A 26,471-nucleotide genomic window follows, 5' to 3' on the forward strand; every position below is an offset into this window, starting at 1 on the left:
TCCCGGAACAAAAGAAGCATTAATGAAACCGCACACAGTCCCAGCGAAACGCAAAAACTGCCGGCTGGGTGAAATACGAAGGACCAATGCTTAATTAACCAGACGCTGTGCAGACACTAATATAGCAACTTACCAGATAATGACGTTACTTAGAAACTTATTACGCGGCCTAATCTCCTCAATTTCCTTCCCAATCTCCCTCCGCAAGGTCTCTCCCCGTCTTCCATCGAGATCCAGCCATCCAGCTAACCGCCGAAAACGAAGGATGCTCGACACGGTATTCGATTTCGTCCTCGCGGTTTCCATTCGAAGAATGCAGAGGCGACAATGCAGCGAGCACGTCTGAAACATCACGGCGGACCGGTGCCCACAATTCGCTCGTAACGACTCTCGCGTGAACACTCCGCCGCGAACAAAAGCATTCGGAAGGCTGCCAGTCTATCGTTGGATTACCATGAAATTTGCGATCCCGTCTGATGCAATCCCGTCGTCGCGGTGCAGCGTTTCGCCTTGAACGGGTGCACACAGTGCGGAGAAAGGATCGCGGTAATGCTAATCGCTCTTTCCTAACCGGACATCGAGTTACCTCGTCGCGCCCCCGTTGGGAATCAATCACTTTTTGACGCTGATGACGCAAATTTTGGTCGAAATGAAACGTGGTACCTTGTAACGAGACTACAATCAGGGGGACTTTAAGTCATTCATTTTGTTCACGAAATACGGGCCTTCGAGTCTTTCTAAAATTTTTGCGAATGGCAGTAAAGTCCAAGAAAATTGGAACTGTATGATCTAAGAGAAACGAATATCCGTTCGGCAGAACGAAGAACACCGACAGAATTCTTCCGGTAGACTTCGCCTCGAGGCACCCTTCTCTGAAACTGAAAAACGATCGGATTTTCGAATAACGAACGGCGGCGTCTCGCCCACTCCCGCCTTTTAGAGCCGCGTCGGTAATCGACATAATTTAGTCGGAGGTACGGGAACTTTCCTCCGAAACTTCCTGGAGCCGGGGCGCAAGGAAGCGGAGGCAACGAAATTCATCGGAACAGGGGGTGAAAAACTCGCCGGCCAGAAGTTTTTCCCGATGGCAGCATTGTTCGTGAAAAACGCGGCGAAGAAAAGGTTCGATCGATGCGATGCTCGTTCCCTGTGACGGATGAAATCGCGTCCGAATAACAGCGGATGCAATTTCGAAGCTGCCCGTCGAAAACTGCACTCGTGCAGCTCGAAAGTTGGTTCCCGCCCACGTTATTATAATACTTCCCCCCCCCCCGGAAAAACTGGATAATCCGGCAGCTGACGCGGTTATCAAAACTTATCGTCGAAATAACGCCGAATAACGGTGAAACAATTTCGGATCGAGAGTGCGCGTTCTCTATCCCGTTCAGATTAAAGGAGTTTGGCAGCCTCGATGGCCACCATTAATCTCGCGATCGGCTCGAATCGGCCAAAATCTCGGACCCGTAAAGCTGCCGGCTCGCTGATAAAAAAACGTTGCAAGTCGAATCGATAGGGTCCGACGCGATTTTGCCCCGTTTCTTTATCGCTGCTCGCACAGCGTCGCTCCATCGAGGCTAGCACAATTTCCCATGGCAATATTTTTCTGGGCCAACCGGATCGATTTTTACAGCGTCGTCGTTAAAGAGGCACGCCGTCTTTTCGAGGATAAAGGCTCTCGCGGAACGATCCTCGTGTCTCGAATTTCAACGGTGTACACTTCGCTCGAACCTCTCCTGCGGGAGCCGAACGTTTCTCGAATGTTCTCTCTTCGGGACACTTTTTTCTTGGATATACATATAGACAAAGGTTTCCTCGAGGCGTTCAGAGCCCAACGTCAATTATTATAGGAACAGCCGCAACGCCTCGACATACTCGTCGCTCGTTTACACCGGTTAATTTTTCCAGGGTCGGCGTCGTCGTCGGCGTCTCGCGTTTCAAACGAGCTGTAAACAGAGGTCGGCTTTTGTAACGCATCGCGTCGCTTCTGTCTCTGGCGTCTCGTAGCAAAGCTGAATCGCGAGAGGCATTGTTCCGCGTAATAAGGAGCTCCCGGGCATCGTAGTTGACTCGCGAACGTCCACGGGGCACGCGTTCCGCGAAACGAGAACACTGGCTCGCTTTTTTCGCTACAAAGAACGATTACCGAGACACTGGGACCGGCAATCTTCCTCGTTTCTTTCGCTCAAACCAGCCTGCACAACATTTGCATTCAGGAACGAATAAAAAATGAATTTTTGCCCGGTATCTAATTTTGTGCACTCTCGCGTCAACTTCAAGCTTTATATCCGACGCAAGATTATTTGTATTCATTGCTTGACTCAGGAGTCAAATAAAAATGTCTTTCTTCCAGGGACCATAACTTTTACAACCAAAAAGAAAATAAGTCATAGTATAACAAGTATTTTTTCTCCTGTTGGTGAATGTTATCGTTGAGAGAAATTCATTTCGATCACGAAGAAAGACAAATACGAATAGCACAACATGTTTTAATCCGCAGCCATCGCAATTCCCTGCAGAAGAAAATTGTTTCTCCGGGAGAAGATGCCCGGGCTGCGCAGGTTCGATTTCGGTAATTCTCCGAGTAAATATTTTCTGTTTGGTTACACGTGCAAACGTTGTTCCGTGACGCTACGGTTTCCTCGCCGCGGAAAGGCGAACAAATAACGCCTGTGTTTTACCATGTGTCGGTCGTTCCGACTCGGAAAAATTTGCTCGACGCGTTCCTCCAAGGAAATTCTCCCCGGCCGAGGAGAAAATCGGTTCTCCACACCCCCTCACTGTTATTACACGTCGGATATTCGGATCGCCGACACGGAAAACTTTCACGTTGAAATTTATATTTACCGCGTGGCTGCGGTGTATCTTAATAACTCGGCCGAGTTTTTGCTTGCGTATTTTCCGGCGTGATGCTTTCGCACAGTTTCGCCGCGAGTTTATATTACGGCGAACGCCCGGCATTTTTATGGCGCTCGGTTCGAGTCACGACAGAGTCGGGTCTGTGCTTTCCGCGGAAATGTCGTTAAAAGAACTTACCTCGAGCAGATTCCATTGTCTTGTTTCCGTGCGAGTGGTACGAGTGGTACCAGTGGTACGAGTCGAGCATTTTCACGACCGAACGGAGCTGCTCATTCTCCTGCGGCTATCGGCAAATGCAGAATCCATCTGGACACACAATTTTCATCGATTTATATTAGAAGACTTGCAATTGTCTTTTCTGGAAAAATTCTGCTTGATAATTTAGTGGCTACGCGTGTCCTAGTATTCCGGAGAAGTAGAATTGGTCGGTCATGGTCAGACGCGTCAGCCAATTCGTATTCAACAGCACGCGTGACCGACGAATAATTTCAGAAGTTGCAATACCAGACTGCGAATTTTATGTATTTATGATAACTAGACTGCGGATTCTCAGAATTGCTGGAGCATCAAATTTGACAGAATTTAATACGATTTTGACTTAGTCCCGCCCTGCAACGGCTGGTGCTACTGAAAGTAAGATTTTCTTTGATTCCACTATCTCTCAAAATTCGTCTAGAACAATTACAAATTGCATAAACATCCGCAGTCTTATGATAACAACGAACAGGTCAAATACAAATTAAAATACATTAGAAAAATGTACGATTAGTATTACATTATCTTCGAGTCTTCGAAAGGGTGAAATAGAGGATACATTTTTATTTAACGTCAATTTCTTGTAATTAACTTGGACGATTTTTATCTTGTATTAGATTATGTAATTAAATGAACAAAATTAACTATGCTGAATTTTCTTAACACAAGCAAACGAACTAATGAGCGCAAAGAAAACACGTCGTTCAGGTTTAAATGTCACACGTCCAGTGAGGATCACTCGGGCCAGAAAGTAGAGCGATGCATCAAACAAACAACCAACTATTTCATAGACAAACTGAAACATACCAATATTGAATCATATCGAATCGATTATACTCAAACATTGGATTAATTTTGACATATTTCTGACACAGTCTGTACGTTACATCTAAACAGTTTGCTGGATTAGTTTTTTTCCAATAATTCATTAAGAAATTCTCAACCGTCGATCGTCGGTGAAATTTTCTGCAGTTGAAAACTTTATATTAAAAATTACACGTCGGAGCGCTGAGCCACTTTCCGAGGCTCTTCCTCGCGAAAGAGCCGGGCGTTTCGCCTAGGCCATCGATATCTGCGGTATTCCTCGCGCCCGAAGAATCGAAGCTTCAAGTTCGAGCGAGAGGCTCCGCGGCTGGCTTTATTTCCAGTCGTCCGCGCGTTATTTCCAGGGCCATGTTCGCGGAGCGTTGTCATTGTTTGCGCGACGCGACGATGGAACGTTAACTCGCGGTCGTTGCGTCGGAATGGACGGCCTACATTTTCGGGAATTCGGGCGTAGCTATCGCGAGAAGTTCGTTTCGCCTTTGGGAACTGGCTCGTCGGAATATTATCATAAAAGGCGGGCAGCTTTTTATCGCGCGCGACTCCATAAAAATGTTGTCGGGATTTACGAGTAACCGCGAACAGCCCAGCTGCAACCGAAGATACAGGGATAACGACTCGACAACGACGCCCGTGTGAGCCTTGTCGCGACCCAACGGTGAATTACATTTTCTTTTTTACTCCCGGCAACGAGAGATAATAAACGAGTTAAACGTTTGTTGTACGCGTGGGCAGCAGCCTCGTCCCGATACGTTTCATTCTTCGAGGACAAAAGCGACGATGTTCGATCGGTTTAACTTCGTGGAAGCGATCTCGAGCGCAGCTCTCTCGACGGCAAGTCGAATAGAAAATTCCATTGGCAATCCGGAACCGGCAGGAATTTACTATGCCGGGAGTATTCGCGGTATCGCTTGCCGTCTGATTTCTCTCCTGAGTGCGCTCGACGAACTTGCTTGATCATTGTTCAAAGTGGAAAGCCTCCGGCCAAGAAATCCTTTGTCCGTTTATGAAATTATTAGACTGCGGATTTTATGCATTTGTGAGAAAAATCGATGCACCGAATGTGCAAATCGGTGAAAACATTTTTCAAGAATTTTAATCAGAGAACCAACCGTTTCTATTCTATTCTAGAATATTCGAAAAATATTTCAAATAATGATACATACAGCAATTTCGTTAAGGGTTAAGAAAATATCATCTCGCATAAAAATTCGCAGTCCACGAGTATGTAATAAACGATGCAACGGCATATCATGGGTTCCGAAGGGGTTCATTTCCTTCCTTGGTAATCGCGTTACGGGGGTGGAAGACATCCGGGATATCCGGGACGCGACGTCTGCGCTCTATGGTGGAAACCGAATGCGGTGGGCACGCGACGCATAGCCCAGACCGCTGGTTCCCTTGTCCTTTGGTCGACCAGAGGAAATTTACGAAGCTGGAGTTCGCTACCCTTGCGGAGATGCGGACAGAGTGGGAGAGAGAGAGAGACAGCATGGAGGAATTATGCGAGTCGCGTTCGCCGCGAACAGTAAATCGCTTCTACGCCGCCGCCGTGCTCTCGGTTATGCAAATTACCAACGGAAATTGAAAAGCTATGCGACGCGACACGGCGCAACAGACCTACGAGACGAGAGAAGACGGGAGAGACGAGAGAATTCGCCGGCTGGGCGACGAGAGCTATAATTCTTTCGAGAATTCTGCTAGACACGGTCGGGTAAACCAGGTTTTCCTTCTGAAAGCTTTCCCGCGGCCGATATTTCAGCGTCGTCTCCGTTTCCGGATTTTCGAGAGGAAATTAAAGCGAGAGGCAGTCGTGCTCCGTCGAATCGAAAGATCGTTATCGCGTCGTTGGAGTTCGATAGGGCCGTCGTCGAGAACGCCGAAAGCCCGATTACCAGAGTCAATTAAAGACCATTAACCGAATCGGGCCTCGATAAATCGTTTCGGCCGATGCCGAACGCGACTCATCCATATTTCGCTTTCGTCCGAACTCTCGTTCAACACACACACGCTCGCCTATCTATACCAAGACACACGTACACACACGCCTGGCAGGTTCTCGTTAAGTCGTGCTCCTCGTAATACCGTGGATATTTGATTTTCGCCGAGGCAATTTCCACCTTATTCCGTGTCAGTGTACGCGCATCGAACGTCGGAACCTCTGAGCGAATTTCCGGGTTATCGCGCAAACTTACCCCCAACCCTTCCGCTCGCCGATTCCCAGATCGAAACACAGCCCTCGAAAATTAACTCGGCCCTGTGCGATCGCGAGTCGTTCCCGGAATTACTTTCGATCGTTATCGTCCTTGGCGTTTCGTGACCCGGGGAACTTCGAGAGAAGAGAATCTTCAAAGGATTCTCCAGTCATGCAATCTCTGTATATTATGTACTATGATTTTAGACAACAACATATATATAGAATTAATTTGGCTAACGTAAATTCGGAGGACGTCATCTGTGACAGGGGTAGCGAACGTGTTGAGCCCTTGCTCTCGTGAATAGAGACTTTGGGGAAAGAACAACGAGAGGGTAATTGCAGGGGCCGCTGTCGGAAGCCGTCGATCGGTTGAGCAGTTTCGAAGCGATAGTAGATTAGCGAGGACGAGGCGGTAATCGGTGCGCAACAACCTATTTGGAGCGCGACGCGTGTCGCCGAGCCGCCAAGATACATCCCAGAGCTGTCGTAAATTCTGGCTGGCTTCTCCCTTCTGGGTTCGGCTTCCCCTTCGAATTCTCCCACGAATTTCTAGTCGCTTCGGCAGAGCCGTTAACGTCCAACCCGTTTGACGGGGGATCGCGAAGCTCTCGAACTTTCGGGACTCTGGGCGATCTCGTTTTGCACCGAGTGCGGTTTTGCGCCCGGAAAATATTTCCGCTCTATTTTACAGAGCGAACCGAGCAACTTCCAATTGCGATGGATTCTGTCCACAGACCGCGGTTAGCCTGTTCGTCCATTTGCGTCATTAGCGCACCTGCACGCGCCATTTTAGTGAAATATGAAGTCTCAACTTCGAGATGTTCGAAACTATTCTACCTACATTATCCGTACTAATAATTTTTAGAGGTTTGCTATTGGAACGATTAGAGTCCGTGAATAAGAGCGTGTCAGATAGGGCGAAACTAGACAGAAGAGATTGAACGTTCTCACAGGTAATTAAAATGAGCCAAGCGCGCGGAGTAACGACGCGTGTTACTTGCCAGGGAAGGTGAAAAACTTGCTCGCCCCGGCGATTATCACTGGAACGGGAGCGTGCGACGCTCGGGAATTCTAATCGTGAGGATAATGGACGCGTCGACGTTTGAAATTGCGCCGCGGTCGAGCCCGGAGGGTTGTCTCGCGACACTCGTTTCCGTATTCCTTCCGTGGCTGGCTCGCGATTCGATAATTGAGCCCGAAACGAACAGGCTGGCGCCGCCGAGGGCGATTTATCGCGTTGCGAAATGGCTAGTTCGCGCGAGCACCGACCAGCTGGAGTTGTCCAACGGCGATCGTGTTTCGAGCCACGCGACTGCTCGTTCCCCGGTTAATTGAATATCCTGTTATAAATTCAACTCCGGTGGCGTTAATTCGACGCAGCTCCGATTCGATTTGATTCGATTCGATTCGGATCCACGAATCGGACTCATTTTCACCGGGTGTCGAGCAATGGACCATTTCTATGGATAAAATCGGTGGGGTTGATTGAAAAAATTTTCATGCCACGAGGTGGAAGGTTAGAAGAAAATTGTTTAAACACCGCTTATAAGGGTAGTTTTATAATGACTTCTCGTTCCATAATTAGATTCTGCGATCCGAAAAGACCGTTCTATGTGTAATAAATAATGTATAATTAACAGTCATGAATTTTACCCAGCTTTCCGCGATTCTGGCACACCGTGGCGTTGGCTCGCGGAAAATTGGGATAATTGAATTATCAGCGACACGCCCGACGTTATCGGTGTTATCGCGGCCCCCTATTCGGCCATAGTTGGACGCGTTACATCGCGGCCGACACAATAACTATTAACTGCTGACCGCCACTGATAAACGACGGCTTCCGCCCGTGGAACGATCCGACGCGGTCCATTCGACGGAATACTGGACATTTCCTGACCACGAGATACTGGATATCGTGTACAGGATGATCCGAACCTCCAGGGATTAATCTACTAGCGATAGGTTGTGTAAAGTTTGCCAAGACACGCTTGGTCGTAGAGCTATAAACAAATATTTCGTGCATGAAACCGAGTATTTTCCATTGGAGCACACGATACGTTTACTATGTTTACTATATTATACGCTTATATTAAAATGCACTAAAAAGGAGAAAATAATTTTTTTAGACATTAGTGACTATAAATAAAAGCGTGGAGCGCCCACGAAGATTACGTCAATATAGTTTAACGCTCCACGCTTTTATTTATAGTCACTATAATGTCTAAAAAAATTATTTTCTCCTTTTTAGTGCATCTTGATATAAGTGTGCTTTTTAAGAAGTTTTTGTTATATATTTTTTTAAATATTAGTTGATTATTGCCCTACTCTGTTATCAGTATTCTGAAAAGAGCGTGCCTAAAACATACCGAGATGCTACGTTATGTCATATTGGGTTATAATTTTACCTCGAATCGGTAATTTCGCCATTTTGCTGAAAGCCGACGGAGAGGTTCTTCGCGAGATTTAAACGTGCAAGTTTAATGTCGCGGAGGTCGTATCACGAAGAAAATCGACTTCGACGATAACGAGGAACACAAGAGGGAGGAGAATCCGCTTAGCTCGCTCCTCTCATGGCATGTAATACTTCGTGGTATTTATCGTCCCCGGATAATAGCGGATAATCGGTGGAAGGAACGTCCGTTCTGAAATAACTTCGTTATCGGACAACGCTAATCTTTCCGCGGGCTACTGGTTCTATCGTGTGCGGGCTCGGAATCGCGCTCCTAAATTTCAAAGACGGAAACGCGACGTCGAGTTCCTGGGAGCTAGAGAAAACTAGACTTTTGCGTCCTCGGTTACAAATGAAATTGGTACGACCGGTCATCGAAATAAAGAGGTATCTCGAAAACGATTCGAACTTTTACCTCTCGTTTAGGAAGCTTCTGTGGGAAGAAATTCAATTCTATCGGAAGAAATGTTGTGAACAGGACATAGTGAAAGGATCTGCAGCGTTACAGATTAAGGAACGAAACGTAAATGTATATAAAATGAATTTCTCTCTGAAATTTTCACCGAAAATGCATGGAATCCGCAGTCCAGTAATTATGATAGTTAAACTGATAAAGTGATTAAAATTAATGAATGAACGGGTGTATTTAACATTTCATCTTCCGGAAGCCTGTTAACAGGATCTCCGGTAATTGCGCCGTACGAAAAGGAAGCTTAGAAACCATCTTTCACGCAACAATCCCAAATGAACTGATTCGATTGTGTTACTTTAGACAGCTATTCCCATTAAAACTTGATTGCGCGCTGCGTAATAAATTCTGTAACGCTCGCTACAATCAATACAGTGTGCACAGATGTCTCTGAACGTTTAACGTACGTCGGTGAAATTACAGTGAACGATGTGAATCGCGATGAACCAAGCTGCCGCGTTGACGAAGTGGAAACAGCAGTTCCGTGGAAATTGGTTCTAATTTTTCGGATCGAAGGGATTTCCCCGTAAGCAAAGAAGCTTCGCGACAGCAAGGTGGAGTTTAACCGGGATTCGTGATCAACGTTGCGATACCAATCGCATTTTCCAATTTCCGAGTGCGCGCACGCAACATTTGCTACCGGCAGCTGCAACCATATTTTCTCCCGCGAACAGTTGTCCCGAATTCCTCGGCGTCGCGCTCGATAAAGTCCGGTTGTTCCCGAACATTTCGCGTCGATTCGAAACCACGGCTCTGGGGAAAATGCGGGAGAAGCAGGGACGAACAGACGAAAACACAATGCACTTTCGAACGAACGTGTTCATACGCGCGCTGCTTCGGTGATGTTCGATGCGTATCAATCAACGTCCGAACAACTGAACCGTCCTCGGACCGTATTGATATTCGCGGCGTCCCTTCATCGACAGTCGCATGAGGGTCGCAAATGTAAACCCATCCCTAAAATTAGAATCCACGACGATTCCCGGCACGTTTCTTATACTACATTTTCTTTCGTTTCTTACGGTAACGTTCGAATCGTTGATCTACCCGGGCTCCGCGTGCTGCGGAGCAAAAAGTTCTCGGCTTTTTCCCTTTTGCGGTAGTGCGGCATACTGTCTGGATTCTTTATTGGACGGGGAATAAAAAATAATATTGAGCTGGGTGTATTATACGTCTGTGCGTTACGTGTCTACTGCGAATAATATTGTTCGATTTGAATACGTTGCCTACCGGTGAGTACTTCATCATTTTTAAAAGACTTTTCAATGGATCCTTCAACAACAACTTCAATTATAAACCAACAAGCTATGTAACGTTATCCAATAATTTCATTTGGGATTATAATGTAGAAGATATTAATTAGTAAAAAGTTATTTGTAGTTTATAGAAAGGTTTGTCGTTCACATTGACATTGGGATGAGAAACCATGACATAAAGCTATAACAGTTCATGTACAGTGAGCCACGAAAGTATTCGAACGTCCTTTAGAACAGAATAACTTTTTTACAAATGTACCAAACGATCCGATTTTTTGTAATCAATTAAAAGCATTGGTTTACGAGATGATATGCAGGAAAACTGTTTAAAAACTACGCTTATATTAAAATGCACTAAAAAGGAGGAAATAATCTTTTTTCCTGGTTCTCCGTAAAATACCGAATCCAGTTAAATGATTAATAATATTTTTCCATATTTTTTTTCTAATTGATCATAAAAAAAGATCAGGTCTTTTGGTACAATTCTAAAAAAGTTATTCTGTTTTAAGGGGTGTTCGAATACTTTCGTGGCTCACTGTAGATTGTACATAGATAGACGGATTTAAAGAAGAGGAGGACGTTCCCGATGTCTTCATTTAACGAATCTAGCTCGTTCCAAAGAAAATCTGGGCCATTCGAGTAGTGATGTTTTATTTAGAAGAAGTTACTAATTGTCGAACCAACAAGCGCACTGCCTAGAGCCTTTTGGCTTCAATATCTGACTCGCAATCCGAGTTTTGTAAGCGAATACATCATTAAGTCGATTGGTCTGGATACCCGATATTTTGGCACGGAAAAAGCAGTCGTTCAATTACCTGTACCTTTGTTTCCCCCTGTTGAATGAAAGGATTGGTGGTTCTATTCTGTTTAAAGACGAAACGGTGAGTTCGCGGTTCAGAAGCACAGCAGGTTTGATTGTTCCGCGAAAGCTAGTCTTTCCAATTGGTTTAACGTTTCATCGTTGAACGAAGGATATCGAGCAGGCTGGCCTTGTCATGGCCGAGGGAAGCTTGCGCGCCGGTTCGTCTCATTATTTCCATCCACTCGACGTTGATTCGTGTCGGTAGCGCGTTCTCGACGGATGCAGTTTCCCTTCTTTCGTTTCAGTAATAAAGCTCTGAAATCTCCCGTTTCGTAGAGAACGGAGAACCAGAGGTCGTAGCGCGAGAAGCACCGGAGCCTCTTCTAATCCTCGGCTCAACGAACCTCGCAAGGGCTCGCGCCAAGAAGTGCCTGCGGACCACTATACAGAAAAGCCTAAGGGCGGGAGCATGTTTTCGAATATTCTCCGATATTACTTTCAAGCCACTGCAATTTCCAATTTGGTCTCGATTCCTGTTTTAACACTTTGAATCAGATCAGCAATATCAAAAATGCTATGAGATAGAAATCATTCTTTCGACGAAATGGAAAGTGAAATGTTAAGATGATGCTGAAAGTACTCCGACACCCTTCTAGTGTTTTGCAGGTTCATTCACGAAGAAATTCATCTGCAAACCTAGATAAATAATCTTAACACTTTATCTACCGGAAACCTATTAATAGGATTTTCAATAATTGTGCTGTACCGAAAGAAAGCATAGAAATATTCTTTTACATTGCAATCTTGAATGAAACTATTAGATAACTTTGTTGAGGGTGACTTGTTAGTTCAAAATATAAATTTGCTGTTGTTATTGAACGCATGTACCATAGATTTTTCAAAATTATGCAATAATCACCGGTCGGTAATGTGTTAATATTCTTCTCCTGCCTCGATCAAGGTCACCAGATTAACTAACTTATCCTACGATTTACTTTACGATTTCAATGATTAAAACTGTTCTTGTAATTCTTAATTCCCTAAAAAGGGAGGAACTTTATATTTTTTGTACGCCTATATGTGTTCTCCAATAGCTGTACATTAACAAAACCAAAATAGGATTTGTATGTCCCCACCCCTTGCCCTTCTACGTTTCGCCGCGCTGTGCAGAGGGTGTCCCCTGAATTGGTGCTCCCTCCCCTCATCCGACGACTCTGACCCCGATTTCGATTCTGGTCTGAATTTTCTTCTCGATTTTTTGTCCCGCTACTTTTAGTATTTTTGCCTCGATAGCGTTTCGAGGCTCGCCTCGACCTGAAATTTCATCTGTATCTCGAATCCCTCTATTTCTGCATCCTTCGTTCCCCCTTTCTGCTCAAGTAACGTGTTCGCAGATTTCCGAGTGCCATCGAACAATCTCGCGGAAATAACGAGCTCGTTCGAGTCGCCTCGCTAACGAACACCCGGGACGAACGATTACGCGACCGAATCGAATGTTTCTCGTTCCCAGGATCGTTCTCGAAGCTCGAACTTCGACGATAAACGAGTCCACGTCGTCAAGTTTCCCTTCGGTGTTGTCGGCTGACCTCTCTCCCGATTCGTAAAATTTCGAAAGAGTCGACGCGTTTCTAGCACACCGCAGCAGAGCTCGGAACCTCGGTCAGCGTGATATACGCTCTCTTACGTATTCTTTGTCGGGTAAACTCGCCCCCGGTTTTACTGGCCCGATACCGTAAAATCGGCGAGAGAGCAAACGCCCTCGGAGTGCAATTCCGAAGAGGAACGGGGAGACCGAGAGTTCTTTTTCATCCGTCGGACGACCTACTCTCCTTTTTTATTCCGATTCGTCTAAATAGCGAGCTCCCGCCGAGCGAGGAGCACACGGCTCGAAAATAATCGAATCCCGCGCTTTGTCGAGCGTGAAAGGTAAACACGCGGAGCGAGCGGACATAGCGATTCGGAATAATGAAAAACCGATCGCGTGCTCCTCGCTTATTTTATTAAAAAACCCCGATAAACTTTTCCGCTGCCTACTCGCCGACGAATTCTGCCCGATGCTTTTCGAAAATACCGCTGCTCCATGCGGGGAACTATTATTACTACACGCAGATGCTAAAATCGAACCAATGATATCGGTACCAATATTAAAAACCCCTTTCGCTGGAACCTTGCAAATGACACATCACACAAAACAAAATTTTCCCAAGCTGTATTAATTTTTGAACAAACTTGACCCCAGAATCTTGTAGGGAGGAAATGCATCTACAACTGGTAGTCTTTTGGTAGTCAAAAAATGACATCAACAAAAAGTGGTTCGTATTTGGGCACTTTACCCTATAATGATAAAATATTTCAACAAATTATTTATCGAAATCGATCTGATAATCTCAATTCAGGACGTTCGAAGGTGCTGCATGGTTTTTCAGATTTTTTCAAGAACTGTTACGCGCTAAAGATTGCGTCAGACATGAAACTTACTTAAAAATTGTTCTTTACAGTCGATTCCATTTGGGAAATTACACGTTCTCTGTTCAAATTTGTTGAACCGCGCGAGTCTGTCGACCGATCCTCCATCATGAAGGAATCGATGGCTGCCAGGAGTTTTCCAGCGTACGTCCAATTTCGATAACGTGAAAATTGCGAGGGGAAAAAGGGAGTCGGCGAAGACTCGGAGCAATTAACTGGTCCGGGTATTAGATCGTTTTTCGATAACGAATCAAGGTCACGCGAGAAAAAGACTGCGTGGGCCATGGGTGGTTCGAGGGACGATCACGGCAATAAAGCATCGTCGGCGCAGCATCGGTATCCGGTTTGTTCGCCGAGCTGAAAGAGTCGGCCGCAATGCAGACCGCGGTGCACCGTGCATCGCGACAGTGCATCGCGTCCTATCACCAGTAAATTCACTTTATTCGAAACCTGCCGGAACACGGGGAGCACCGATCGATACGGCCGAGATCCTTTGTCGGAGGACTAACAAAAGTTTCTTCGTCCTCGCGTTATCCTCGATCGCATTGTGCCCCCGTATCTTCCTCGGATCTGAACTCGAGGATCTGCCGAGGATAAGCCGATGGCTCGCCTCGATTCTTTCGTTTGTAAACCGAACCGTGGGACGAGGTCCCCGAGACTGTTATCAAAAGCGTTTGTCCGCGAAACTCGCTACATCCGCGAGATTCGCGAACCGGAACCAGAGAGGGAAGAGAAACTGCGCGCGACAGCTTCGACTTCCGCTCCTCCACCGTCCCGTAAAAATGTCAGTCGAATTAAACGACCCGCACGAAAGTCTCTGCCATTTTCGCCCGTGTACTCGTGACCGTGCGAACTTCTCTAGAACTTGTAAGTCATACGAGACGTTTCCGAAAGCTGCTCGCAGCTACATGCACCGTGAAAAATTCAGTCGAATATAAAAATTTTCATTTCCTGGAAGATCATTTCTTTTATGAATTGTGTACATGCAGCATCTCGTGAAAATGACGCATCAGCATTTATTCAGATTTTGTGCCATCTTTATTACAATGGAAGCATCTGTACCTTCAAGAATTGTTTAATGTTGAACAAAAATATTAAGGAATGGTAAAACATATTTTGTGAGAGTGTATTTCGAATGTTCTAGGTACAATCGAATAAAAATATCTTCTTGACACGCTAAGGTATACGTGCCCCTTAAACATTTGTATCATGAGATCGTATTTTTCCGAAAGTTAGCGTCTGGCAGCGTGAAGTGCATCTCTTCGGTTGGAAGTGCATATAATTTGAAAGGGACGCGAGCGTCTCTTTAAGAAATCGCTCTTCGCGCTCCGCTATTTTATGCTGTTTACGCTTTGTAAAACGGATTCCACGGTGAATCTTACAGGGCAGCGCTTGTCGCAACCTCCTTAGAATGACTGTGCGAAAGATTCCCGCGGGAAAAGCTGCAAGAATTTAAGTTACAACGATATATTAGGTCCGCCGGGAAGTTCCGTCAGTTTATCGAACTTGAGTTCGCCGTGCTTAAAGATTGCTCCATTTTCTCACGCCAGGAGAATTATCGTCCTGCGATGGTGCAACGAAACGGTAAACGTAATTTCTGTTGAACGCAGTTTCCGAAACTGGCTAGAACTTTGGATAAGGAGCTGTATCTCGCAGATCCATTTTCATAGTCCGCTTAAGATTTACGAGCTTGTTATAAGTTTTGGTTAGGAGGAATCTTTATCTTAGCAAAATAAAAATTGCCTGCATCTGTTTCGAATAAGTTCGACAACTACAGCGAAGTCTTGACCTAAGGAAAACCCTCGGGTCCGTGCTGCATCTTAGATCGTGTAGTTCTACTATTTCATTGTGTTCTCAGTACATAATTGTACACCGATATCAAGGTTCTCCATTCCTGCTTTAATCAGAACTATCAGGTGGAAATTTCAACCAGGTACATTCAACAGTTCGAAGCCCCGGCGAACGCGCACGTGCAAAACGATCGATGGATCAATCGAGGTACACGATAGTCTCGTCTCGCGTTGATCGACAAGTCAATCTGCAAACGCGTAGATCGGATTACCCGTCGGAAACAAGATTGCACAATGGAATTGGCCTGGGGGACGAGTCTCGACGGATATTACAACCCATAAACGACGGATCGTTGCGTTTATGTGGCCACCGGAGAAACGAAGGCAGCTATACTCGATACTCCACCCCTTCCACCGTTCGCGTATTTACTCGCGAGCCGACAAACGCTCAGCCCGTTATAGTCCGAGACCACACGTTCGTCTAATAATTAGTGGCACGAGCCAGTTGCTCGACGATGGGACTTCTCTCTTCGCCGAAGAATTTTCCCCGTGGTCGAGAGGAAAGTTTCGAGGTGACCACACGACTCGGGTTTCCAAGCGAGTTTCTCATGGTGAACCTCCTCTGGCTCGTAATTGGTACGAAGCCAAGTGGGTTTAATTGCCCCCTCGTCTGCTTCCCAGTTCTTCCTCCTACCATCCACCAAACTCGAGCTTTAATTGTTTCTTTCGACTATCTCCCCCCGCGGTTTATCTAGATCAGCTTCCCTCTTCCGGATGGGTCTCCTCGTGAGAATCATGCGCGAGCTTTTCTTTCCACTAATCTTTCCCGCAACTTTTCTCCTTTGGCTTCTCCGGCTGAGAACTATCATTCGAACAGTCTTCTTCTCGAAAGAAAAGATGTTGATCCAGGACTTTAAAAGATTCGTCGAGCTACTCGGCTCCTGGTGATTAATTCGACGGTGCAGAGGATCATCCGATGTTATAAGATTCAAATGTCCCGATCGTAACTTTTGACTAGTTTTTCCAGCAACTTTCTTCTTCGGATCGATCAACCACAGTTCTCCCAGCTTCTCTTGCTCGCGGTATTCTTCGCCAATGCTTTCTTCAGCCATCCAGTCTTTCAGCTGAACGATCAGGTCGTTTGTAAAGCTCGGTCCTTTTCAAAGGGGAAGATGTTGACCCAGAAGATCCGTTACCCGGTTCCTGATGATTAATTTACCCCTTTGCACTAACCGGGAACGTCTGTCAGCAAACTATGCGTCGAACTTTGATCAGAATAGTTTCGAAAGTTGTCGTTTCCCGGATTTTTGGTCCATCGCGGACCGAGCTTTCATATTTCTCGAAAGTTTCCTCTCGTTGCCATGTTCCCGTCGAATCCCATTCTTCAAGGTTCCTTTTGGCCACGAATCTCGAGGTTCCGCGCGGCATGGTTTAAGCGGTTACCCCTCTTACGCGGAAACGCGGCGCAAAGGAACAGGAACTAATCGAGAACCGGCTCCGAAAATTCCGACGTACAGTTTTCTCTGGGAATAACAGGAATTCATCGATCCGCGTGTATTCTCTGGCCGGTCGTAAATTATACGGCAAGATTAGCCAACGTTCGTGTAAAAACTGCAGGAGGTGGAATAGTCTCGATAGAACCGCTCCACTTTTGTTCCGCGGAAACTGGTGCGGAAACGCGACCTTCGACGATTGTTTTAGAGCAGTTCTATCCTTAACAACAATGTTTTGTAATGGAAAAATTCACGGAATACTGCATCACAGTTTGTGTCGAATTTTCGGGAAAATCTATACTCGTCTCGGCTATCCTCATCGCCCTCGACCTTCCACCATTTTACAGTGTCTTTCTTCTCGAGTCTAAACGATTCTTTTCGTTTCTGTTTCAGTTACCGAGGATGAGATTCGAGAATGGTGAGTCCAAAGGAACGAACTTCCCTTTTCTTTGTGCGAAAAGAAAAATGATCGGATGAACGTAATCGGAGATCGTGCTATTCGTTTCGAAATCAATCTCGTCCGAGATTTACCGCTTCTGAGAACACCAGATGATTGATTATTAGAACGTGTCGTGTCGTTTTTCGCACGTAACACACTTTGAATTTCGAGATTCGACATTTAAATTCGTTAACGCTAAACCTACCGAGTTCTAAAAATGGCTGGCACGTGTTGCCTTATCAAAATGACATCATGGAATTTATATAGACGTTCTGTGATTTTTATTATATGTGCTTGTAGGTTTAGCGTTAATAATTCGTTTTGCGAGGAAACGAAAGTGGATAACACGTTGAACGACTGTCTGTTTAGGCACAAAGGATTCCTGAAAGACTGTCCCAATGGCCGACTAACGGAACAGGTATTTAAAAAGGTATGTAACCAGCGCGAGGCGCTAATTGAACGAAAATCGATGCGCATGATTCCAGGTGTTCATAAAGATCTACAAGCAGTTCTATCCTCAAGGTGACCCCTCGAAGTTCGCCATGCTCGCGTTTAGGGTTTACGACGAGAACAGCGTAAGTTATCCCGACAATAGCACTGTCCAACCCTCTAATTTCACGATTCCGTCGAAAAATACACCCTTCGAAATGGAGTAACTTTTTCCAAGTGAGCGAAGATTTTACATTAGAACATTAGAACACACATTGAAAACGTTATTTCGTCGTGAAGCGTGTACAGAGACCGACCGTAAGTCTTCGGTATTGTTATAAACGAATACGCCATTGCAATCGTTGAATCGTTTCACGCGAGAAACATTTGCACAGCACTCGCGGTCGACGGGCGAAAAATCCCGCGTTGCAACAACTTGCAAAAACACCTGTTGGTCGACGGAACGTGTAGAATAGTTGAAATTTGTTGGATAGTTTAATTATCGACGTGTGGATAACCGCTTTATCGGTTCGAGACGAAGCTCTCTCGAAAAAGGTTCGAAAAAATCAGCTTTATTCGAAACTCTGGCCGCAGCGGACCGTGATCGTGTTCGCTTTCGGTGCAACTTTGTCCGATGCTTTTCGCGGTACCATCGTTCGTCAGGAATTCGCGACACGCGACCCTCTTTCACATTTTCGCAGAGAGGAATGTATCCACTCGCCGCCGTGTTTCACCCTGCGTCACGCGAGAACTTTCCCTCGACAACTTCGGGCCGGGAAAGCATTTCAATTTTCCAATTCGCGAGGAACTGGCGAAACACTGCCTCTAGAGCTTGAAGTCTGCGGAAACTACTTCGGTAAACATTTCTCGATGGAAATTTAAAGAAACACTGCCTTTAGAGTATTCGGACTAGAAAATAGGAAACACTGCAACCAGAGTGGTCGCATAAAGCTAGCGGAGAAGAAGCTTCGAGTGTCCATAAATGTCTACAAAGCAGCCATTCGTACTCGCCTATCTTCGGCGTTCGCGATGCAAACGAGTAGTTGACATATAAAACGAAAACAGAAGTTCATCTTACGACTAGAGCTTAGGGTGCTTCTTGTGGTGTAACTTGCTCTAGCGGGAACCGATTGCGAGACTGGAGGCTTTAAAGCGGATCTAGGTTTACGAGCGAGACCCTCTTTTTCACGATATCGTAACAGTTGAAACATCGTCGGTTTTCGGAGCCAATGTGAGTAGCTCTCAGTGTATTTCCCGGAGCTGACGCGTACAATTTTTATCTTGCGTAAAGATCCGTCGATAGAGGCGAGAGACCCCATCGTTTTAGACGGCTGGTTCGCGTTTTATTGCAGAGAAAAGTGGCCATCGAGACGGGAATAAAACCGCGACGGCATTCGGTAATAGAATTTCGGAGCCCTCGGACGATTCACGATGCTCGTATCGCGAAAGAGAAAGCGCGTGAAAGAGGGGGAACGAATACGAGACACCAATTTTATTTTTTAAGACATAAAATACTCCCTCTGTCCCATAATAATAGTAACAAGTGAATATTTAAACTATTATTGGGAATTATTGGCGAATGCAGCTGTAAGTTGATTTCGAGATATTTATTTTCTTCTGTTACTATTATTATGGGACAAATTAAATTCATAGTCTGCTCATATTGTTATGGGGCAGAGGGAGCGTAAAATATGCTTCCGATTTTATAACTGTTTTAAATTAAAAAATCTGAAAAGAAATTGAAATTAAGAAGTCTTCAGCCACGAGCTTTCAAAAATTATGGAATAATCGCCGGTAGGTAATCTGTTTGAAGTGTCAATATTGCGTATTGGTCAAAGCCTTGGTGTGTCATATTTTTACCGTTTCCTCTACATTCCCGTGTTTTTCCCATTCTCGTTGATCCACTCGTGGCATTGTCCACCGGGGACTGGAAACAGACAGGAGCGGCGTCGTCTGCGCGTTTAATGGCCCGCGGCTTGAAACGTTACGTTGCTTGTCGTGGTGTCCTCGTGTCCCCGCCGGACGATATTTCACGATTCTTCGCCCCCGCGATTTTCCTCGTCGTGGTAAACAGTTTTCGGCGAACGCGAGAACGTTTTACAAATGGCTGCTTTCGTAACACGCCGGACAATCAATTTTCGCGATGGCCCACCTCGTCGCCTCGATGGAGAGACGACAATGTGCCATTGGATCCGGACCATTCTCTTGCAGGACGGCACGATAGAATTCGAGGAATTCATAAGAGCGCTCTCGGTGACGTCGCGGGGCGACTTGGACGAGAAACTGCACTGTGAGTATGACAATCTACATTCAATGGCGCCTGCTGATAGTCTATTTGTTAACCCTTAACGCTGAGCCTGCCAGCGCCAGTCACATAACCGATCTCAGATTTTATTTTCTAAGCGGTTAAAATGTTTTAGCTTATACAAATGACAAGGATCTATTTATTTAGATCTTGTGCAAGTTTTATTATTATACAATACTAGAGGGGAGTTGTTGCTCGCTCGCTTTGCGAGCTCGCGAGAGGATTAGTCGTACGCATTTTATTTGGTGTGTGACTCTCCTGGCGAATGTTTATAATGTCGATAATGCAAACAAACGTCGATAATGTAAATTTCTATTGAAATATTGATTAAAAGCTGCGACGTTCTATTGAAATATTGAAACAATTTAGCAGAAGGTACCGATGCGACCCTATTATACTATCCACTACGACTTTCAATGTCCACATAATTGCGAGATTGATGTATCTGGATCATATTAGTTTTTTCAGATCATAATTTTATAAAGTTCAAAAAGCTCGCGATCATGAATTGCTCTTTCAATCGCCTTGCATTTTATAGTTTGTGACACGGGTGCACTGTATGGCGCGCTCGATACTTGCAAAAAGAATATTCTTTGACAGTCTTTCAACAGCGAGCACGTTGCATATATTTATTGACCTGTTGCATTTTCAAAGCCCATTATGTGTGAAAGTCCACTTAGCGCTTAAAATTGATTTTTATGAAATCGCGCATTCACGGGAGACGAATTTGCAATAATTTGACTGCGGATCATTATTGCAAAACTTTAATGGATCATTTTATAAAAACTAGGACGAGGAGCCGGGTCAATTTATCAACTAAAAAATTACTAAAAAATCTGCTAGCGATCATTGTTCAGCACATCGACCGATTACAGAGAATCGATTTCTTGGTTTCAGGGGCGTTTCGACTGTACGACGTGGACAACGATGGTTTCATCACGAGAGACGAGATGTATAAGATCGTGGAGGCGATATACGAGATGATAGTGAGTACACATTTCTCCTTCGACAATGGTCTCGTTATCGTCGCTCGGTTCTCGCATCGGAGAGCCAGCGGCTCGTCCCTGGATCTGCGAGAGAACTCGGGTGTTTCGCTCGATCGACTGTAAAAACTCGTCGACGGGACGCGATTAACCTTAAACGGGCACTATCTAGCCAGCCACCGTCGACAACGGCTCACCGGATTGCGCTCTCGACGATTGTCTCGTTAACGTTGCCGGGAATCGGCAGCCGTGAAAGCTCCGCCGAAAAACCACGGTAATCCATTCGATCGTGCAAAAACTAACAATCAAGATTTGGTCGTTGTCAACTCCTGACAGCATTCGGTTCGCTCGCTGTGTGAACGTTCACTTTTCCCGTCTGGACAAACCGATAACGTCGTACAAAGAGCAACCCATTCGATCGTGCAAAAGCCGAACAATCAAGATCCGGTTGGCTCTCACTGCTTGATAACATTCGGCTCTCTCGATCGCTGTATAAACAATATTTCAGTATGCACGGAAATAACGTTGAAAAAGATATTCATGAAATACATACTTTTTTGTCGACGTTGGCCTGTTTCGTGCGGCGCGAGGACTTGCCTTTTCCTTTTAACAATTGCTTGATGTACTTCACGATTTTCAGAAAAATATGGAAACACATGTTAACCTCCAACGCTCTGTCATTGAAATATACAGGGTGATCAACGCGTGTAACTCTCATTTGTTTACCACATCAGAGCCTTCTTCTGCTTCGTCTGTATCCTCCAAAATCGCATTTGCTACGAGCGAAATGGCGATCGCCTCGCGTTCTTATTAAATAAAACACCGAAGGACGAATGGATAGCGATAAAAATCGATTTTCGAGTCTACCGCGGCGGTCGGAGCGCAATTTGTTTCGGTTTTGGCCGCGTCGCCCGCACATTTCGCAACTTTCAAATCGCATTTCCGGTGACGGATGGTGATCGCGCGGTTTCTTGGGACTCGTACAGCATCGACCTGTCGATATTTCGCAGGCTCGCGTTAAGTGAACACCGCGCGAATTTCGAGACAGTAGACAGTGATCGGCTATGGCACGCGAGAATAATCATTATTTATGCGACCGGAGTTTCGGTGGTAGACCGGCGCATTCTGCAGCGAACTGTTACGGTCGTTATCGCTGCCGGTGCACGGGGTGGCACGAGACCGTCAGGGGTGCTAGAAGCCACTCGGAGAATCATGAACGTTTCCCCGTGTCCACTCATTTCGCAGGAGACAACGTTGCTCTTGCGGTCCATTCATATTCGTTAATCGCGGTTGGCCGAACGCCAGCTTGTTTGCCCCCCGCCATTCCAAACCTATAAAATATCATGCGCGCGCGCGCATTTGACGGCTATCTCGCGAGATTTACGAGCGAGCGAGAACCGTGGTTTTTTCTTAACGGAGGATTACGCGTATCACCTTTTGGCCCGTGCAGATAACGCCCGCGCGACCATTCCTGGTAATTGCCGTGTCGTTTGTCCTCGATTCGACTGGCCATGTACCTGCAAATTGGCTACAGATGCGGCTCGACTCCACGGAGAATTACACCTTCATTTGTCACCGAAAAATTGCGGCCCGTCAATTACGGACAATCGTTTGCAACGAGAACGCGTCGAGCCCGGAAAGCACGCGACGCTTCGCACATTTGCATCCGTCAGCGCAATAATCCACACACGATCGCTTGTTGCCAATCATACAATAATTCACACGTGCGACGGTCAATTGAGCACGTCGAATATAAAAAGTTTAACAGTAATGGACGTCTCGTTTGGACTTTGCAAAAGATATTAATCCTCACGCCGATGTGTGCCTAATTCGCGTTTGTCTCTCAATTTCAAGTTCCTTTAATTTACTGACTATTAAGTAAGTCACTCTGAAACGTGAAAAGCTTGGCAGAGCAAACTTGGAAGATGATTAATTGTTTCGGTTTGCGAACAGGTCAATTATTACTGCGGGAAACGAAACTCCGTTTGCAAGCTGTTTCTTGTAATCTACAAACACGAAGCTTAAAGCAACAGTTCCATTCGCGTGCTCGATCGCAAATACATAAAAGCCGCGACGGTATCGCGTTCAGAGTAAATATTATGAATAAATAAATGCTGCACAGCGTGACATTATCCAATCCCACGGGCGGTAGTTCTGTTTTGTGAAGCACTGTTATGTCAACTCTGCGGACCTATGAAGCGGAGAAGATCGATGCGACTTTACGAGTAAACAAATTACACGCAGGACGTGACCTAATCGAACGGGCAATACTACAGTAGAGTCTTGATGTCGGAAGAACCCTCTCGGAGGATGTTACGAGGCAGCTTAGATGGTGCAATTCCAGTTTTGTTGGATCGTGACTCCGCTGTATCTCTGTTAGAGTGTTCGGTGCTTTGAAAAAGCACTAACCCAAAAGATATGAAACTCCGATAAAATTTGAAAGTCTGCGGGGAGACTAATTTCACCGGGGATTAACGTTGCCTCGACGAACACAACACTCTGTTTTGTGCCGTTGATTTGCTATTCGTTCTCGTGCTCTTATGCCGGAGTATCAGGGGCCGACATCGCGGCGATAATTGCTCGTGATTTCAGCCTTAGCAGCGTTAAACCGCCGATGAATGTTAAACATTGAAGGAGGGAGAGCCGATCCGCGTGCGAGATTTCTTCCGAGCTTATCATCTCGACACGAAAAACTCCGATTAGCCGCCCTCGCAGCCCGATTGACTTTTTAAAAACGGACGGGACCTTCCGGCGGACTTAATAACTACACTGGGGTGACCATCGTTTGTTTAACGCACGGACAGCGGGTCTTTTTCGCAAGTATATGGTTGACGCTGGGGACCATTAACAATCATACGAACGAGACACATCAGAATTCCTCGCGAATATAGATAAAATTCAACTCATCGGCGTCATTAAAAACAGATTTCTCTGCTTGGTTCCCGTGTCGTCATCCAGACGATTTTTCTTCCCCATAAAAATTGGCAACCAACGACGAAACGAGCTCGATTCTCGCGCGACTTCAATATCCCGCGGGAATTTCAGGAAACGTCGATGCCGCGCATAAATCCTTGCCGGCATTGTGATGGTGAAAGAAAAATGGCGCGGCAAGCCAATTTCCCTTCGCCTGGATCGCATTAAACGATCTCGCGGCTTCCACGAGGCAGCAGTATCGCGGATCTCTCGCGTTTCGCGGCCGCGAAAGAGGAAAAATCTGCCAGGGCGTACGCGTGCGTCGCGATACAACGATAAAACTCGGCTCGGCTCTGGCGGCGGCCTGTTCTATCTCGTTTTAAAACAGAAATTGTGCCACGTTGCTGCACGCTTTGCCGCGAGAAATCATTGAATAAAAGTCCGCCTTTGTAGCCGGTGTCCCGGTTTCGATGCACGTTGCAAACGTATCGGGACTCCGGGGGATTAGAGCGCGGCCTGCGCGCCCCGTTCTCTTTAACGAAAATATAAAGTACGCCCGAGCTTGGGAAACGCGCAACTTCGCTTAAACTCGCATAGTTTGCATAGCGACCGGCTGCTGTCGCAGCTTTTCAGCTTCCCTTGCTTTTTCAAAAAACCCGCCACGCCGCGTTCCTGTCGTTTTTCATTTAATGCCGCGCGCTCGCGTCCAAGTTCACGACCCACTTTCCGCGATTTTTATACCGCCGAGAATAGACGCGGCGCCTTTAACTTTTAGCTTTCGCCCTCGCCTCTCGTTACGTCGCACGATCGCGTTACCGTGAGTCAATTCTTCCGCCGAACTAATGCATCGTCACCTGTCATCTTGATTCATCGCTCGACGTGACCGTCAATCGAGCTGTTCGCGAGCCAGAGCGATTAACACTGTAATGGTACTCGAGGGACTGCCATGACCTCACTGAAATTTATCGTATACTGCTTCGCGCTGTAGTGCCGGGTAATTTAATTAAATTGAATGACGTGCTCGCAACACCTCCGAAACATTCGAATTTTTTTTTTAGCTACAACTGGATGCGTGCACTTTTCATCGTACATTTGACATGTTCAAATTTGTCTGCACAACTTGAAACATTTCTTTCCCCTCGCAAACCTCCCTAGATTCGAAGTCTTCTCTTTACATCAAGCCCGTAAAAATTTAACTGAAATCTTCAGTTACAATTTTAGTCCACTTTGACGGAGTAGGTTCGAGTTGGTTCTCTGACAAACTCGAACGTCCGTATGAACCTCAAAAAATGTTTTTCCTCACTCAACCCCTCGTAGATTCCACGATCGAAGCTTCTGCTTTACATTGGTCCCCTGGAACTCGATGTGCCAATTTTTTGGTCGATTTATAGTGTCCGGAAGGAGACCCGGGCTCTTGCATTTTCGGTAGTCAGCAATTTCGAGGAGTCTCAGAGGCTCGATTTCGTTCAGTGAATTCGCACAATGCAGCAGTTCACCCAAAGGTGGAGTTTCTTTTGGGAAAAAGACTTGCGAAGGGGATGCTGGAAGGCAAAAAGAGAGAGAAAAGAGGGAGAGGCAGATAAAGACTATAGAATGTACGTCTCGATGGCGATGGTAGTAGATAGCTGGAATTGGACAAGTAGGAAACGGTCAGAGGATCAGTTTAACCGGGGTTTTGCTGGGAATGTTTCAGGGGCAGGAACCGCAGGCGGGGCACACGGACACGCCGCAGGAAAGGGTGGACAAGATCTTCGATTTCATGGACAAGAACCACGACAACAGGCTGACGCTGGAGGAGTTCCGGGAGGCCAGCAAGGCCGACCCGAGGATCGTGCAGGCTCTGTCGTTGGACTACGCGTAATGGGAGAGAATTGGTTCTGTCCGTTCCCTCGTTGAGAGAACAGAGGAGGATCGAGGACAAGGATAACCTCGACTGCTAAGGATAAGGATGAGCGAGGAACCGCGCGATCGATCACGCGCGACCAGGTACCTACGTACACCGCCTCTCGATACGCTAAACGACGCCGAACGACGTCGACAAGACGACGCGACACGGCAAATCGCATTTTTCGAAACACTTCTCTTTATCCTTCTCTTCTCGCAGACAAACGGTTTTATTCCTATTGGCACGGCCGTTACCGTTCCGACGACCGTGCGACGATATTCTTAGGACTCGTAGATGTTTCAAAGAGTAGCGGAAGTCGAGTAGCCGCCGATCTATCCTAGCTCTTCGTGCTCGACTCTCGATCCTTTCGTACGAACGACGCCGGCGAACACCTCGAACACATCGTGCGAATTGTGAACGGTGAACTCTGCAGAGAGCAGTCCGCGAAAATCGCGGACGCACGGCTATTTCAATTCGACGGTGCTCGCAAAAATGCGGGAAAAAGCGCTTCCCTGTCGGGGAAATATTCCGTCGGAATCGCGAACGCCGATCGTCGAGAGATTGTTTAGAATGTGTGCTAAAAACGGGGGAACAGTTTTGTGTACACTGTCCGGGACGAAATTGCACGCTTCTCTTTCGGTTCGGTTGTTGTAGACGCAACT

At 46.1% G+C, this 26,471-nt stretch overlaps 1 protein-coding gene and 1 long non-coding RNA gene across 4 annotated transcripts in view; one reads left to right on the forward strand and one right to left on the reverse strand.

Annotated features, from left to right (window-relative positions):
• Positions 1-8,156, reverse strand: part of LOC143212016 (uncharacterized) — a 68,946-nt gene extending 60,790 nt beyond the window's left edge. Inside the window, exon 1 of the long non-coding RNA XR_013009590.1 lies at positions 3,034-8,156. This is a non-coding gene — a long non-coding RNA (uncharacterized LOC143212016). The remainder of the gene's footprint in view (positions 1-3,033) is intronic.
• The window catches only part of LOC143212001 (frequenin-2), a 41,753-nt gene extending 15,532 nt beyond the window's left edge, over positions 1-26,221 (forward strand). For 2 of the 3 annotated variants that reach the window (XM_076430242.1, XM_076430243.1), the window contains exons 3-8: positions 17,249-17,273; positions 17,664-17,724; positions 17,780-17,869; positions 19,935-20,013; positions 20,926-21,014; positions 25,618-26,221. In XM_076430242.1, coding sequence (XP_076286357.1) covers positions 17,249-17,273; positions 17,664-17,724; positions 17,780-17,869; positions 19,935-20,013; positions 20,926-21,014; positions 25,618-25,785 — 512 coding nt within the window. In that variant the 3' untranslated portion in view covers positions 25,786-26,221. The remainder of the gene's footprint in view (positions 1-17,248; positions 17,274-17,663; positions 17,725-17,779; positions 17,870-19,934; positions 20,014-20,925; positions 21,015-25,617) is intronic. The other variant, XM_076430244.1, reaches the window with a different exon arrangement.
• Positions 26,222-26,471: the final 250 nt, after the last annotated feature.

The sequence above is a fragment of the Lasioglossum baleicum genome, chromosome 9 (assembly GCF_051020765.1).
Source record: "Lasioglossum baleicum chromosome 9, iyLasBale1, whole genome shotgun sequence".
Taxonomy (NCBI): Eukaryota; Metazoa; Arthropoda; class Insecta; order Hymenoptera; family Halictidae; genus Lasioglossum; species Lasioglossum baleicum.